The following is a 16,683-nucleotide window of genomic DNA, read 5'->3' on the forward strand; positions in this document are numbered from 1 at the left end:
ATCTCACCCAAAGTTTCATTTTACACACATACCACTTTAACTATGGATAAAAACATGAATTTGACTACTAAAATGTGATAATGAGTCATAATTTTCATATAATATTTCTAATTTTTTTTTAAATTTTTTTTTTTTTTTTTTTTTTTTTTTTGGCTCATCCCAGCCCTTGTTCACCCGCATTCACTCGACAGAATAAATCTTCGCTCTAGGGAGGGGAGAGGAGAACGCAATTTCGTATACCTGAGTCTACTTTAATGTAATCTTAGAATTTCTCGCTGCTCTTTTTTCATCTTTTTATCATTCTCTTCTTCTTTAAGTAGTTCATTCACAAGCAGGTAAGCCGGAGCTAATGACATGACCAATTCTTCCAACTAATCCAGTTTCAAACTGCTTTGCTATTTCAAAAAACTTATTATTTCAACCAAAAATTACAAACTTTTCCAAACCCATTAGAATCCCTAAAGGCTCAGCCTGCATACAAATGATGAATCATATGATAATCTAACCTAAACATATATATCTTAAATAAAATCAAATCAATTGAGTATATATATATATATATATATTAATCCAAATTAGTATCTAATAAACAGGATAGCCATGCACAAGGCCATCCACCAAAACTACAATCTCTCTTCATCCATCCGTCTTAAAAGTAAAAATTGTGTCCATGCTGTTGTTACTGCTACTTCCCGAATTAAACATAGCGTCAGCAAGATCAGCAACAGACCCTTCTCCTTCCCTTCCTGTCCTGATCGGCTGCTGCTGCACCTGCGGACCAACATGAGCTCTGCTGCTCTCCCCTACCTCATGCGAGCTGAGAAACCAGCTGCCGACGGATGGTGATGATGAAGCGCCAATCATTACGGGCATGTTGGCAAGCGTGGTCTCGTTGCTCGTGGGCGTGATGGAGGGGAGAATCAGAGGTGTGGGTGAGGTTTGGCAAGTGTGTTCTCCGCAGTAGATTATCTCATAGATGTTGGGATCAGCGTCCAGTTTCTGAACTTTTCTCTTTGCCTTGCAGCCGTAGAAGTTCTTGTGGGTGCAGCGGAAGTAGCTCCTGCAAGGAAGATGATGTATGTGATTGCACTATTCGTTTGTTGTTTTAGCCTTTTAGGTTATGAATGTAAGGTTTCATATGAAGGATTTTATGTTAATGTAATTAAAATATAATTGAAGGGAATATGATGAATATATGATTTTTTTTTTAAATGATTATTTTAACTTACAATATATTTTTCTTATAAGTGACAAAGACTTAATTTTTTTGTTTACTTAGTTAAAACAAACATTTTCATACAATTCTAATAAATCCAATAATGGAAAAACCGAATTTTTATTCAATTCTTATATTATTTTCATTTTTATTTCTGTTCATTTCTTCTCTAACACGGAAAAAAAACATGTCAATGTTCCAATAGTTTTTTCTTCCTATATTTTATTAATATAGGATAATAGAATATAAAAAACATTTTTATTTATTTTTCTTTAGTAAATACAATTTCTTAATTACATTAACATCAAGATAAAATTTCAAAGTAAATTTATTGCACTTAATTTTCTTTCAAATTAAATGCAATAAACTTTAAGGGAAATTCTGGCATAGATTTTGGAGATTAAGGTTATAACATTTAGGTTTAAAAGTGTATAATCAAAATTAAGAAATGGCTTAGTGTCTTGTATGATGACAAGTTTTATGAAATCTTATGATAGTTCTATAATAGTGTAATTAAGCCGGCTACATTGTTTGTATCCACATGCTCTAAAGTGAAAAAACGATTTAGAGGCAAAGAAGAACAATTTTAAAATCATTTTATGATTTATATTAGGAAATGCACATTCAAGAACCATTATAATGAGGATTAGTAGACGAAAACTCTATTTAAGATCACAATAAGCTGAGGACTACATTTTGGTCCTTTGAATATTCAGATTAAAAGATAGAAAATTTATCTATAATCATTTGGGTAATTTAAATTAGCTTTTTAGGATTAAATGCAAATTTAGTTGAACAAGATCAACATAAATAGAAGTTCTTATATTTTATTCTACACTTGATTACATAGCTTATGGGTGGTATTAAAGATGAAAATGGTGATGAAGATGATGGGAAGAAATGAATGCAAACGTGGGAATAATTAGCTTTGAAGTATTCTCAAAATTGCAATATCTTCAATGCAATTGTTTCAATATATATGCTTTAGAGCGTAGAATGTCATGAATTCTTTTTTATTTTTAGATCGATTTCCTCCCAAAATTAATACTTTGGCAAATAAGACTCAATTTTAAAAAAAATTAAATCCTTGTAAAATTGGTTCCAAACTTCATGGAAGGAGCAGCAGCAGTTAAAATACAGTAAACCGTTTACCTAGGAAACCTTGCCCCAAGGATCACTTTCTGGCCATACTTGCGCCACGTGTACCCATCATCTGGTGGAAGCTCCAAATTTCCCGTACGAACCGCGGGAATCGTGACCGTCCGTGTCTCCTCACTATCCTTCCTGATCATTAACACCATGCTGCGTTAGCTCTATAACTAACTTTTAAAAGGTTCCAATTTCTGCCAATATTTCCGTTAAATAAATAAGAAAAAGAAGAAGTTTGACTAGTCAACCTTATTCTGGATGATCGTTGACCCGTTGACGGAGCTCCCAATCTTCGCTGCGCCACTGCATGCTCTTGTTCGCCGCCGGTGAAACTAAGCGCCGCGGTTGCCTGAATTTCCAATCCTAAATGCGATAAATCCGCCTGATTTGTCGGCATTGGGAGCGCAAAAGGAGAAAGGCTCCAATCCTCCATTAACCTCTGAGGTGTCTCGCTAATGAATATGTGGCCCGAGGGATCAAAGGAAGAAGAAGCTCGGAGATCCAATACGGCTTTGTTGAAGGCGAAGGAGACCTGCTCGCAGAAGGCAAGCAAGGCGCTGGGGTTGTTGGCGATGTGCGGGAGAGCAGACTCGAGCTCACGGGTAAGCCTGCAGGCTTGAAGGACTTGAGTGAGAGCTTCGTCCATGGCTACGCCGTGAGGTGGCGAGGGCGGTTTGTTGTGGAAGGGAGAGTTCATTGTAGGAGAAAAGGCGGGAGCTTTAATTAAGCGAAAAATGGATCTTTTGGTTTTAAGGTTTGTGTTTGGAGAATTAATGAGGGAGTTAAATAGATGGTGGGTGATTTGATTATGTTTTGTTCAAAGGGTTAGGGAAACTTTTGACACGTTATGAAGAAAGAATTGTGTGAGGTGGTGAAAATGTATTGGAGAGAGATGTATGGGAATTAGTCGTGGTCTATGGGGATCTCAATCTGGGGTCTTTGAGAAGACCTTGAGGGTAAGAAAGGCTTCTTTGAAAAAGGAAGGATTTTTATTGTTTACTGAAAGAATCTGACCGTGGAGAAATTAGAATTTTCATGAACTGAGGAATTGATTTCATGAATTTTTTTGCTTTGAGGAGGTTATTGGGTAGGGTAAAAGTTCTTCGAGTTGCATGAGATAACCTTCAAGAACGTTATGTTGAAGAGAAGAACGGAGAGGATTGGGAAAATGTTGAATAAAGGAAGTAATTTTATTTTTTGTTTCTAGGCGCGATAAACAAAAAAAATTAATTGAAAAAGTCCAATTAGTATTGCTAACAAGTTTTGAAGTGTGCAACATATGCAGCGATAGGAAGAACATAGAGGTTCATTTAAGTGCTTGAGCTTAGACTTCTTCTTGGTTTTTAAATGATAAGCGGTCCACGGGGTCAATTATTTGGTTAGTTGTGATTTGAGATTAATATTTATTATAATTTGAAATCGAATCGGTGCAACAAATAATAAAATAAAATAAAATAAAGAACGCAAAAATTTTACGTGCAAAATCTAAGATAGGAAAAATCACGGATAGAGGAGTATAATTCACTATATCAAAGAAGAGGTAACAAATGAAGAGTCTCTTTTACACAAAATAGAAGAGAGGTTTATAAGATTTTAGCAAGGCTTTTAAAGGAAATAACTAAAAGAGAGCCAATAAAGCAATAACGCATTGATTAAAATCTAAATATTTTTATAATTTCCACCTAATGGCTGAAAACTTCAATCCGTGTGCTCACAATTTCTTTCCAAAGCCTCAATTCGTATGCTCACAGTTTTCTTCTAAAGCTTCAATTCACGCGGTTATAATTTCTTTATGAGAGATGATAAGTGAGACCCACAAATTCAAGATAAATTTAGCAATCTACACCATGACAAGAATTTCCAAAGTTTGTAGAATAAAACGTTCTCAACCTCTTCCACAAAGCTCTAATGAACAAGAATGAATACTAACAAAGTCTAAGCAATGCTCAAACTTGATTATTAGGAGTGTCACAATACTCATCATATCCGTAGAGTTATTATGGATGCTGATTTTCTCACAATAATATCATGAATATCAATAACTTTACGAATGAACCCGTAATGCATATCAACGTGATTAGTTCCCTCATGAAACATTTGATTTTTGCTGAGATGAATAGCACTTTGACTATCACACTTCATGTGTCGTCGTGCATTCAAATTTCACTAAGCTCTTCAAATAGACCTTTTAATCAAAGTGCTTCTTTTAAGCTTTAGTAATTTCCATGTACCCTACTTGAGTTGTAGATAGTGTCATTGTTGTCTGTAAAGTAGCCTTCCAGTGAATCACACAACCACCAATGGTAAATACGTATCCCATAATTAAGTGATCTCCTTTTATCAATTTCTCCATCAAAATCTATATCAGCATAGAGAATGACTCTAACTGTAATCCTCCCAAACTATAGATATGCTTCATTTCTTTCAGATAGATACTTGAAGATCTATTGAACTGCTTTCCAATATTATTTACCTGATGTGCTCATATATTTACTAACTGCACTGACTGCATATGTTAAATCTGGATGAAAACATATCATAGCATATGTAAGATATCACGCTGCATTAGAATATAAAACTCGAGGTATATATTAAATCTCATCATCATATTGTGAACACAAAATAGATGAAAGTTTGAAATACGCAGCTAATGAAGTCCTATTAGGTTTGATATTCTGCGTATTAAATCTATAAAAAAACTTTCTCAATGTACTCTTTCTTACTTATAAATAATTTACCAATATTTTTATATCTATGAATCTCCATGCCAATTATTTTCTTTACTACTTCAAAATCTTTCAACTCAAACTCACTGTTAAGTTGAGCTTTTAACATGTTAATATATTATTTTTCCTTAACAACTATCAACATATCATCGATATATAAGAGCAAGTAGATAAATAATCTATTATTATTAATTTTGGAGTAAACATAGCTACCATAAATACTCTCAAACTAATTAGCATTCATGAATGAGTCAAATTTTTTATACCACTACCTAAGAGATGGTTTCTTCTTTTGTGACCTCTCTTCAAGCTCTTCATGCAAAAATGTAGTCTTTACATCTAACTACTCAAGCTTAAGATTATTCTTAGTCACAATACTAAGTAAAGCTTGAATTGAGCTATGTTTGACTACTAGAGAGAATATATATGTAAAATTTACACTTAAAATTTAATTAAATCCCTTTGCAACAAGCCTAGGCATATAAAAGGCATCTTTAACTCCTCGTGTACCTTCTTTCTTCTTAAATAGCCATTTGTAGCGAATAACTTTCTTGCGTTGAGGTAAATTTACCAAATCCTAAGTTATATTTTATGTAGGGAGTCAATTTCCTCTTGCATAGCGATCATCCATTTATTATAATCAATTGAATTCATAGCTTATATATAGCTAGAAGGTTCTTCACCACACTCAATACCTTCAGCTATTATTAGGGCATAAGAAACCAATTTAGCCTCACCATACCTCTAAACTACTTAATTTCTCTTATTCTATTCTTGACAATTAAATATGACGATGGTTATCGTCATAGTGGTGGGAAAGCAACATTATCATAATTATATGAATTTGACTCAAAAGTTATGCACCTATATCTCTGAATCTCCAATTTTCTGCAAGACATAAGTCATTTCCTTCTAAATAATATCTTTAAATTACATAGTAGATGTTATATCTAGTATGTTAGACTCATCAGATATAAAATCTCTACTAATGATCACTTTCTTGGTTTATTGGCACCATAACTTATAAACCATAACTCAAATTTTATAAATAATAAATTTACACTTTATAAATTTAAGCTCTAGTTTATTATTCTTAATATGAGCATATGCATGATAACAAAAAAGTTCATAAATTAGAGTAATCTATAGGTTTAACTGACCAAATCTCTTATGGGGTTTTCTTATCCATAGCAATGGTAGGAGAGATATTCACCAAGCAACAAGTTGTAGAAATAGCTCCAGCCTAAAATATCTTAGCTAGCTTGGCATTGGAGAGTATGCAATGATCATTCTACATTATACATTGTTCATTCACTTTACCACACCACTTTGTTGGCGCGTAAGTTGGATTGTGAAGTTTTTCATCATTCTTTCTGATTTGTAGAAGGTTTTAAATTCTTTGAATATAACTTCAACCCATTCTATGATTGAAGTCATTTTATCTTCTTTCTAGTTTCTTTCTCGATCATGTTCTTCCATTCCATAAATAAATCAATAACATCATTCTTCTGCTTTAAGAAGAACGCCCAAAATTCTCTTGAGAAATCATTAATGAACTTCAACATATACCTGATGCCTCTTTTTTAATGGCTTTTTGCTGACACATCGAGCACTACTTCATAAACACTTAGAGGACAAAACTCATTCAAAAATTTCTAAATTCTCTATTACCTCATGTTTGACGCATCGACCGTAATCCAATGCATATTTTCGTACCATTATGTGCAAAACTCATACGAGATGCTAAGGATGTGGCGAACAATTAAAAAATTCCTTAAATTTGATACATGTTTTTCAAAGTGTGGTAGGGTGAAACTTGTATGTGATGCTCATGATGTAACGGGCAATTCAAAATTAAGTACATGTACTCGATTTTAAAAGCGCAATGGAGAAAACATGTGAAATTTTTTTATGCAGGTAACTTATATATGCTTTTTGTAGGATGGTTAGTGACGAAGATCAAGCTATAGTGTTGCACTACCCATACACATTTTTTGTAGCATGACAAGGATGACGTCAAGAGACTTTCAAAATGCTGCCAAAATTTCATCTAATTGTCATTTATTTTGAACAATTAAATTGAACTCTTTAGGTTAAAATGTAATTAAGAAAAGCTTCCAAGGTACAAATTAAAGATAAAATTTATACTTAAGTTATCATGAGCATCATTAAATTAAATGAGGACATAGTCAAACATAAATAGAACTTGTATACGTTTTATAGCAGGCTCAATGTCTCGGCAACAAGTTTGGATGAAACATGCAATGAACTTGGTAGCTAGCTTCATAAACTTAAACTCAATTCCACACTGACTTTCAGAATAATAAAGCTCATGTGTCATGAATGCGTCCAAAAATGTTTAGTAAAAACCTTTATTTGAAAGCAAATGATGGTCACAATGAAATCTATTTTTCGATATTTCATGGCATGTATATTCTTGAAGCTATTTTCTGGTAAATATTATCACAGAAATATTATTTTAATAATCATGCACATATTTAAAAATTAAACTATTAGGCTTAAATGCTTGCATCTGGTCCAACCATCATATTGAATGCTCTATCAAGTGGTCTCAGAATGCTGTGTGAACTTAAATTGAATTAAATTTTGAAATGCTCCACCTACATGATATAAAAAATATAACACACGGCTGAGAATGCTAAGTATTTTAATTGTATGTAAAGGCTAAAATTAAGATCATTTTAATAAGCGTGCTTGTATTTTAAAGTTTTATAAAAATCTTCTTTTTAAAAGTCAATTTGAAAATTATTAAATCATGCACACTCTTAAACGGGTTGGCTTGCCTATAGGACGAGGTCGTAAGTTTCACCTCTGGCCAATCTGATCCTTCTTAGTATAGGGACTGGAATTGACAAGATTTATCCCCCATTTCAATCCTTATGTTTATACTTAAGTTATCATGAGCATCATTAAATTAACATAGTCAAACATAAATAGAACTTGTATAAGTTTTATAGCAGGCTCGACGCCTCGGCAACAAGTTTGGATGAAACATGCAATGAACTTGGTAGCTAGCTTCATAAACTTAAACTCAATTCCACACTGACTTTCAGAATAATAAAGCTCATGTGTCATGAATGCGTCCAAAAATGTTTAGTAAAAACCTTTATTTGAAAGCAAATGATGGTCACAATGAAATCTATTTTTCGATATTTCAAGGCATGTATATTCTTGGGGCTATTTTCAGGTAAATATTATCACAGAAATATGCATTCAATTATTTTAATAAGCATGCACATATTTAAAAATTAAACTATTAGGCTTAAATGCTTGCATCTGGTCCAACCATCATATTGAATGCTCTATCAAGTGGTCTCAGAATGCTGTGTGAACTTAAATTGAATTAAATTTTGAAATGCTCCACCTACATGATATAAAAAATATAACACACGGCTGAGAATGCTAAGTATTTTAATTGTATGTAAAGGCTAAAATTAAGATCATTTTAATAAGCGTGCTTGTATTTTAAAGTTTTATAAAAATCTTCTTTTTAAAAGTCAATTTGAAAATTATTAAATCACCCACACTCTTGAACGGGTTGACTTGCCTATAGGACGAGGTCGTAAGTCCCATCTCTGGCCAATCTGATCCTTCTTAGTATAGGGATTGGAATTGACAAGATTAATCCCCCATTTCAATCCTTATTCTGGAGATGATAGGATTAACATCATTTTGAATGCTTAAGCAATTAAACTTGATCAAATCATAGTGTAAACATTTCAATCATCCTCTTAAGAGGGGCATATTATTGCACATCTCATCTGAAGGGGTTCATTTGAAATTTAAAGGAATTTTAAATCATAAAAAACTTTTAAAATATTTATATAAAATACAAATCACTAAAAAAACAAAAAATACATAAATTCATTCACTCTCCAGCATTGATTGTCAAGGGATGACAAATCTAATTTTAGCTTAAGCACACATAGAGTCGATGTTATATTAAGTATACAAATAAATTCAAACTCAAAATAAATATGTATTACTATAAACATGGCTAGAGTATTTTGTCCGTGTGGTTTTGCCTCCAAATGATACCACAAAAGTGGTTATAACTAGAGCCCTCTAATCGGGTGATTTACCGCCAATGACACCATTATATTACATTTATAGTTGTAGCCCATATATTACCTAATAAATTTTTTTTCTTTTGAGTTATGAATCAAAAGGTATAATTGATAGGACATGAAGCCATCTGTAAGCTAAGGCCGTCTTAGCTTAGTTCCCTTTTGAAAAACATTAATCACCCTAGGTTTACATAGTTCCCTTGGATGAAGCAACTCATGATTGCTGACAATGATCATTTTTTCAGATTAGGTCGACTATCTCCTCTAATTCATGATTGCTGACAATGATCATTTTTTCAGATTAGATCGACTATCTCCTCTAAGAAGACTAGGGATTACAACGACCCAGGACGATATAAGCATTAAATCTTGATCAGAAGTGTCATCATTTCCCTCACCTCGCTCTAATCTCACGGTAATAATTTCATAAATTTTATGATCATTAATTTTAAATCTTAAATTTGATGTTACAACTACATGAATATTAAAAATTACAGTCACACAATTCTGACGTTAATAGAGAAAATTTTAAAGGTAATTCCTATTGTCGTCAATTTTACGTCTGATGTGTACTCCATGCAAAAATAAGCCTTGTAAAGGTGATTAGCGTTGACAGTGATCGACAAAAAAAATTCCATCAGTTTTTGCATTCAATCATGTCGATGTTAGCCACTTATAATGTCATTCATGCAGACGCAAACATTATCTACAAAAGTTACTTCCAGTTTTGTGGACACAAGTTTGCATTGGACTACGGGTCCTGCATCAAAATTTATCTACAAAATCGAATGCAAACCAGTAACAATTTAAAAAGATATAGAAGAATAATCAAATTTTCTTACCCCTGCACACAACAAATAGCACAAACATTTGCTCATCACCAACACGACACATAATATATTATACAAACATGTATCGATGATAAAAATAAATAAAACTAATAAAGATTTCACAAAAATTACTAAGGTATCCATCAAACAAAATTTTATAAAATCCAAATTGAGAATATATATATAGATGATCATATCCAAATACCAAACAATATAAAAATGCACAAGTCACTACGAGGCATCTTACGCAAACTCATCCTCATCCTCCCCCTCCTTTCCCTCATCCTCCTCCCCATCCACTAAAAACAGGGGGCTCTCTAACTAAGGTGATCAACAACCTGCTGCAGCATACACATACACACAAATCTAACACCTAAATTTCAAATTTTAGCATACATACATACCACTCAATTCTTATATGCTACATATCTAACATCTAACCTTCAATTTTAACATATGTATCACAAAATTCTTATTTATAACATATTTAACACCTAAACTTCAATTTTCTCCATACAAACCCCTTGGCTCTTTTGTATTACATATCTATCACCTAACCTTCAATTTTTTACATACAATACTCAATTTTTATGTATTACAAATCAAACTCTTAAACGCCAATTTTTACATACATATCACTCAATTCTTATGTATGCATTACATAACTATGACCTAACCTTTAATTTTGACATACATACCACTCAATTCTTATGCATTACATATCTAACATCTAACCTTCAATTTTTACATACACACCACTAAATTCTTATGCAGTACAGATCGATGGCTAGAACGTTTTGCTTTTGGTGGCATACCTCTGCTTTCTTGCTGGCTTAGACTTAGATTCGGGTTTGCTCAGAAGCAATAAGAGAGGTAGACTGGCTTCACATCTCATTGATAGCTTAATAAAAGTCAGAGCGGCCAACTAAGGGGTGACTAGTCTAGCTTCTAGTCTTGATGTTGAGGCTCCCCCTTAGCTTTGCTCGATTGCAACCACCTCAATATGCTTTCATCTTCTCAGTGTTATGCACCATAAGGACTTACAACTGATAATGAATTTTTAGTGTGGAACAATGAAAGTTTCTCTACAAGAATTAGCTCTCTCCAGTGGAGATCCTTTGAGGATTAGCTCTCTTCAGTAGAGATCCTTTGAATAACAATAGAGACTCAGATAGAGAGTAAACCATGTCTACAACTCCAAGATTTTCTCTGGCACGGGGCACCACATGTGCCTCTTGACCCACCACCATAGTAGCTTGGGGGCAGGTAGGCTTTGCATGGGAAACCACTTAGGCATTCTTCTTAGCAGCTCGGGTGGCATCCACTATCTCCCACTTAACATCTTGGGTATCCAAGGCAGCCCAATGCTCCTCAGTTATCTACTAGAACCCCACACCAAAAATAGTGCCGACACTACCAGATCAAGATACCGATGAAAAGTCCTCTGGGCACAACACCAGGTTGATAACTACCAGATCAAGATACCGATGAACAAAAAATTGTTGCCCCTTGACCCCCACTATTTCAATTGCACCCGATATGGTACCTCTTCTTTGATTTGTTAGTCGCGCTTCTGGATGGAATAGCTTGGATGTTCCAACCTTTGAAGACAAACTGAGACAGAATCGTAGCTTCGAGTCCTTAAATTTATTCTCCAACCTCAACTCGGAACTTGCTGAGTGAGACAAACTATACATGACCCTGTAGAATGATCTAGAATGAGAACAACTACATGAAGAGCTCTGTTGACCACAAAATTCCTGGCTGGTGGTAGAAAATGAAGTTGGACATAATGGAAGCAATAAAGTTAGACATAATCTGAGCTGGGATGACCGCATAATGGTTGAATATAGCTCATAATTCTCGATAGAAAGGCAAACTCAAAATGAATTTGAATTGATCTCTATAAAAAATAAAGACACCCCAAATCGGGTTGTTGCTAGATAATTCTTCTTGGTGGCTTGAAGCTTTATAAAAAAATCAAAGACACGTGTCTCCAGTAGCCGAGCTACCTCCACCAGTGTCGTCATTGAGTGGTCGATTGTGGCATTTGATCTGAAGATTTGCGGAGAGTATTTTGGGGTCACACGAACAGAGTGTGAAGAAAGAAAGAATAGAAATCTAAAGAAGCAAATAGAAATTAAGAGAAATGGACAGTAAAAGCTTAGCATCAATCCAACCCCTAACCCTTAAATATAAGATAACAGAAGAAGTGTAACATAGAGGTTAAATGGAAACGCATTGTAATTTCAAAAATGTGCTAATATAAATATCACATCAATACAGGATTTGAGAAGAAAATATAAATTTTATTCCAAAATTAAACTTGATAAATTACGCTTAGAAACTAGTATGAGAGAAAAAATTTGACATGGTGATTGTTTGCCATTTCAGCTAAGACAAGCCCCTTCTAAAGCGTCCTCATATACAATCTTTCTCTCCCAAACTTAAATTATTTTTCCCGATCCTTCCCGACTTGAGCCCATTGTATGACGGCTCGCGCATCCCCTCCTCTCGTTGAATTGTAGCCGACCGAGCGAAGGAGTTCTCAATCTCATCCAAGTTCCAAGACAATGATCAAGGAGACACCAAATGTTCAATAGTTGTTTCCCTGTGTGTTTTGACAAGATTGTCTAGGCGGTCATCCCCTTCATCCTTACTCAAGACTCAGTCGCCATTGAATGGTACAAGGCAGTCATCGTTGGCATTGCAGTCATATTTTCACCGAAATATGTTGAAGGTGAATCATCACCCAATACAACCATGACCATGTCAGCTGCACCATGAGACAATGCAAGTAAAAGGACACAAAAAATTAAACTCTTAAAAGTAAGATAGAGACTTCTATACCAAGGAGTCGATCCAACTCAAATCCTATAATTGAAACACTGCTCTCACTGGGCAATGCAAGAATACCATGAGCTACTTGCACACTTAGTGGCCGCAGAGCACCAACAACTTCTTACGTTGTCCCATCTATTGGAAGGTTTGGTGTGCAAGAAAATGTTGAGTCAAAGGTTTGATCATCAGGTCGATCGTCTGAATTTTCCTCCTCCTAGTTTTGAGGAAAGAATCAAACTACCCTACCTGATATACCGGTGCAACTGTTTTTCTTTTCTTAGCATCAATACTCTTCTTCTACTTTTCGTCTTTTGGGTGATACCAATCCTTCAGCCTCCCAAAGGAGGTGAGAAGCATTTAATTGCTAGGGAGATCAGTTAAAAGATTCGACACGTTCTCCATGATAGCACTTGAAAGATGACGATTAAGGTGAGAAGTGATAAAAAGAAAATATAGAATGTGAGAGTCCTATGTCGCTCTATTTATAAAAACCATGGGCGGAGAAATCTAAAAAAATCAATTGTTGAATCATTGATTAGAAATAAATGCTATATACTTTTTTTTGTTAAATTCTCTCATTCTTATAACATTATCACTTTTAGGAAGTAAGATAATCAGGAACTAAAATATGCACATTAAAAACTGTGTCAGGACTAATCCTATGGAGATCTAATGGTCCAAAAGGAAAAGAGTATAGCTAAGGAAAACTCGTCGACAAAAAACCAAGAGGCTCATTTTTCTAATAAGATGCAACCACATGAGCCAGAACTAAAGGCCGACCAGATGTAACCATCCAAGCCAAAACTAGAGGCTAACCAAGCCATGATAATTACAAAAGGACGATATATTGATCTGAATCCAAACCAATCAGATTAAAATAAAACAGATAAGCATTTAAGTTAATCACTAAAAGAAAGTCAATCGAAGGCAACAACCAACCTTCAGATAGATCTGTCCACTAGAAAGACCCAGTTCTCCACTATTACTAAAAATCCCATGGACGCCCCCAAGGCTCCTTATCAGAGATCAATAATTGACAATACAATAGATTCTTATAGTCATGTCATAGGCTTACCTTACTTAGAAATGGACAACTTATTGGGTTATAGTGTTTCACCCTCTTTTTGATAGTTTAATATTGCTACCCTGACATGAGCTCCTTATCTAGTGATTGAGGGTCGACGACCAGATCATATCAATTGATAAGCAAAGTCTAGACATTCGAATCAGCTTGCCGACCTGAAGCCAATAAAGCTCAGCCGACCGGCAATGCCAGCTCAGCCTAGCCAACTGAATCGACCTTACCAAGCCTAAGCAAACCAAGCCGAGCCGACCGAGCCAGAGAGCGGTCGATCGATAGACTCTTATATGCAAAATATATAGAATATCTTGTACAACCCAATTAAAAAAAAGGTCTGAAATTTAATATTATCATATTGTATCATCTTCCCTAAAAACCATTATATTAAAGAAATTTATGTTGATGTGAAATCAACACACTTTTTTATTTGATTCCTTACTATGCCAGGAAAAGAATAACAAATTAACAATATTAATAACAAAACCTTTAACATTCATGATAATTATGACAAGGTCTCCATCATCTGCCATCATGTCCAATAAATAAGTTAGAGCCGACTTAACTCCCTGAGTAATTGGACTAAATCAAAAACTCATTTTTAAGTTTTTTGGTGCATTTACATACATATCAACTAATTCCTTTGTATTTACATATCTAACAGCTAAATTTTGCTTTTTACAGTTATTCCACCCAATGTTTTCATTATCACATAAGAAATTCCACCATTTTAACTTTCAAAATCTGAAATACATTTTTTCATTCTTAATTAAGGATTTCAACTATAAAAAAGCATAAATAAAGTTTAAAAAATAAAGAAAACTTTTTTAAGTATGCATAAAATGGACTAATATTTATAGAAAGAGTAATGACATATGGGCTTATATTGTTTGAACTTAGAAATCAAATGTTGAAAAACAATTAAATTTATTAAACTTAGTATTTGGATGCATATAATTAGCATCAATGTTGATTCCTTTCTTTAAAAATAAAAACTTTTTAAAATAGTAATTATATTTACACATTCAAATTAGTTAGAATAAATCATAATTTTAGAAAAAAAAAACATTGTCTTTTTAAGACCAACTGAATGAGCCTTATATTGTTTGTAATATATAGCATACTTTGGCTTTTCAGTTGGCAGCATCTTCAGATGTTTCAATCAAGTTTTCACTCCCACTTGCAAAAGAAATATTTGCATCTTTGCTTGATAATTACATGAAATCTCAATCTCTCCTTAATAAAAAGCTATCTCTCTAAACTTTTTTCGATAAAAAAAAATGAATAAATCCTTATTAGTCAAAACCAATACCATTTGAACCTAATGAGAAGAAAAAAGTTATCAGAGATTCTTCAAAAGGTTGTTGATTTGAAGGTGACTTTTAAGTATCTCTTCTTAACCCTTGTTCTATCCGTTCAAATTCAAAATGATGGAAGATTATTTCTATTATAATAGTAATCTCTATAATTTAAAAATTAAGGAATTTTTTTGGGCTAATAAACAAATGGTCTCCTGTTTTTGAACTTTTCTTAAAATGTTTAATTTATTTCATGTCACTTGTCTTTTCTCACCTTAGAGCCCATATGTTATATAAGATTACATTGTTCACATTAGCTTGATTATTTGGTCAACCTCTTTGAATGGATGTCACTATTATGACTCCTACTAAACCTGCTATTACAAGGATTTTATGGAGTTAAATGCGACTTACTAATTTCCTAACTATGTATGGATTAGATCAAAAGCTATTGTGAAATATTGATAATTGAAAATACCCCTAAAATTTATTTGGGTATGGGAATTATCTTCATAAGTTACGAAAAATTTCTCCTAAATAATAATTGAAAACCTTTCCTTTACAACAGACAAACCCTTTTCTAATAGTTAATAGAATGTTAAACCATAATTATTGTGCTTGATTATGTTAATTTTTTTGTTATACAATTTAATTTTTTTTCAAGTAATCTCTATTCATATGCATGACAGCTTCTATGTTTTCTCATGGCTAAACTAACCTTTGAGGCCTTTCTCCTTTATTAGTTTAAACTAACCTTTCTTTAGCTTGTAAAACCAATAAAATTTTAAATAAATTTCAATTTTGATTTAGTCCCAACTCCCGCAGCCACTAAATAAGTCGAGCCGACTTGAATCCTATTAAGGAACTCACTTTTAAGCTTTTTGTGGGACATTTACATACATATCACCCAACTTCTATGTATTTACATATCCAACATCTACATTTTTCTTTTTACATTTATCCCACCAAATTATTTTCGTATCACATAAGAAATTCTACCAATTTTACTTTTAAAAAGTGAAATACACCTTTCATACACGTTTACATTTATTCCATGCAAATATCTCGGAGCTTGACAGGTGCGGTCTACGGTTTTATAAGAAAAAGTTAATTTTACAATTAAGGGTCTGTTTGGGGCAGCTGCAGCTTATTGAATAATCTGCTGATAAGCTGATTAAAAATAATCTATCGCTAAACTAGGTGTGGTGGCTATTACAAATTTTTATTTTCTTGGGAAAAGCCGGATCGCTGCCAGAAAGCTGTCACTGCACCTAGATATGTACAATTTGTAAACGTTGTTTTCAGCATTTTGAAAACACATAAGCTATAAAAACGTAATTTACCTAAACAGGTTTGAAAACACATAAGCTGTCAAAACGTAATTTACCTAAACAGGCCAAATGCGTTTTCAAAGCGTTACCACACCAAATAACTTGTCTCAAACGACCCTAAATCTA

The 16,683-nt window shown here is 33.6% G+C and overlaps 1 protein-coding gene across 1 annotated transcript; it reads right to left on the reverse strand.

Annotated features, from left to right (window-relative positions):
- Positions 1-636: 636 nt before the first annotated feature.
- On the reverse strand, positions 637-3,011 carry LOC110019412 (WRKY transcription factor 55-like). The gene is made up of 3 exons (XM_020717050.1): positions 2,614-3,011; positions 2,369-2,500; positions 637-1,060 (listed from the first exon to the last, which is right to left on the reverse strand). The coding sequence occupies exons 1-3, from the start codon at positions 3,009-3,011 to the stop codon at positions 637-639; spliced, it is 954 nt and encodes a 317-aa protein (XP_020572709.1).
- Positions 3,012-16,683: the final 13,672 nt, after the last annotated feature.

The sequence above is a fragment of the Phalaenopsis equestris genome, unplaced genomic scaffold (genome assembly GCF_001263595.1).
Source record: "Phalaenopsis equestris unplaced genomic scaffold, ASM126359v1 Scaffold000055, whole genome shotgun sequence".
NCBI classification, from domain to species: domain Eukaryota; kingdom Viridiplantae; phylum Streptophyta; class Magnoliopsida; order Asparagales; family Orchidaceae; genus Phalaenopsis; species Phalaenopsis equestris.

Bases quoted from the DNA above. Each gene is read 5' to 3' on its own strand.
- LOC110019412 (XM_020717050.1), bottom strand. From the start codon at position 3,011: ATGGACGAAGCTCTCACTCAAGTCCTTCAAGCCTGCAGGCTTACCCGT. The intron at 2,501-2,613 runs GTTGACTAGTCA...GTTAATGATCAG, and splicing joins CAACGATCATCCAGAATAAG to GAAGGATAGTGAGGAGACAC. The intron at 1,061-2,368 runs GTAAACGGTTTA...TCTTCCTTGCAG, and splicing joins CTTGGGGCAAGGTTTCCTAG to GAGCTACTTCCGCTGCACCC.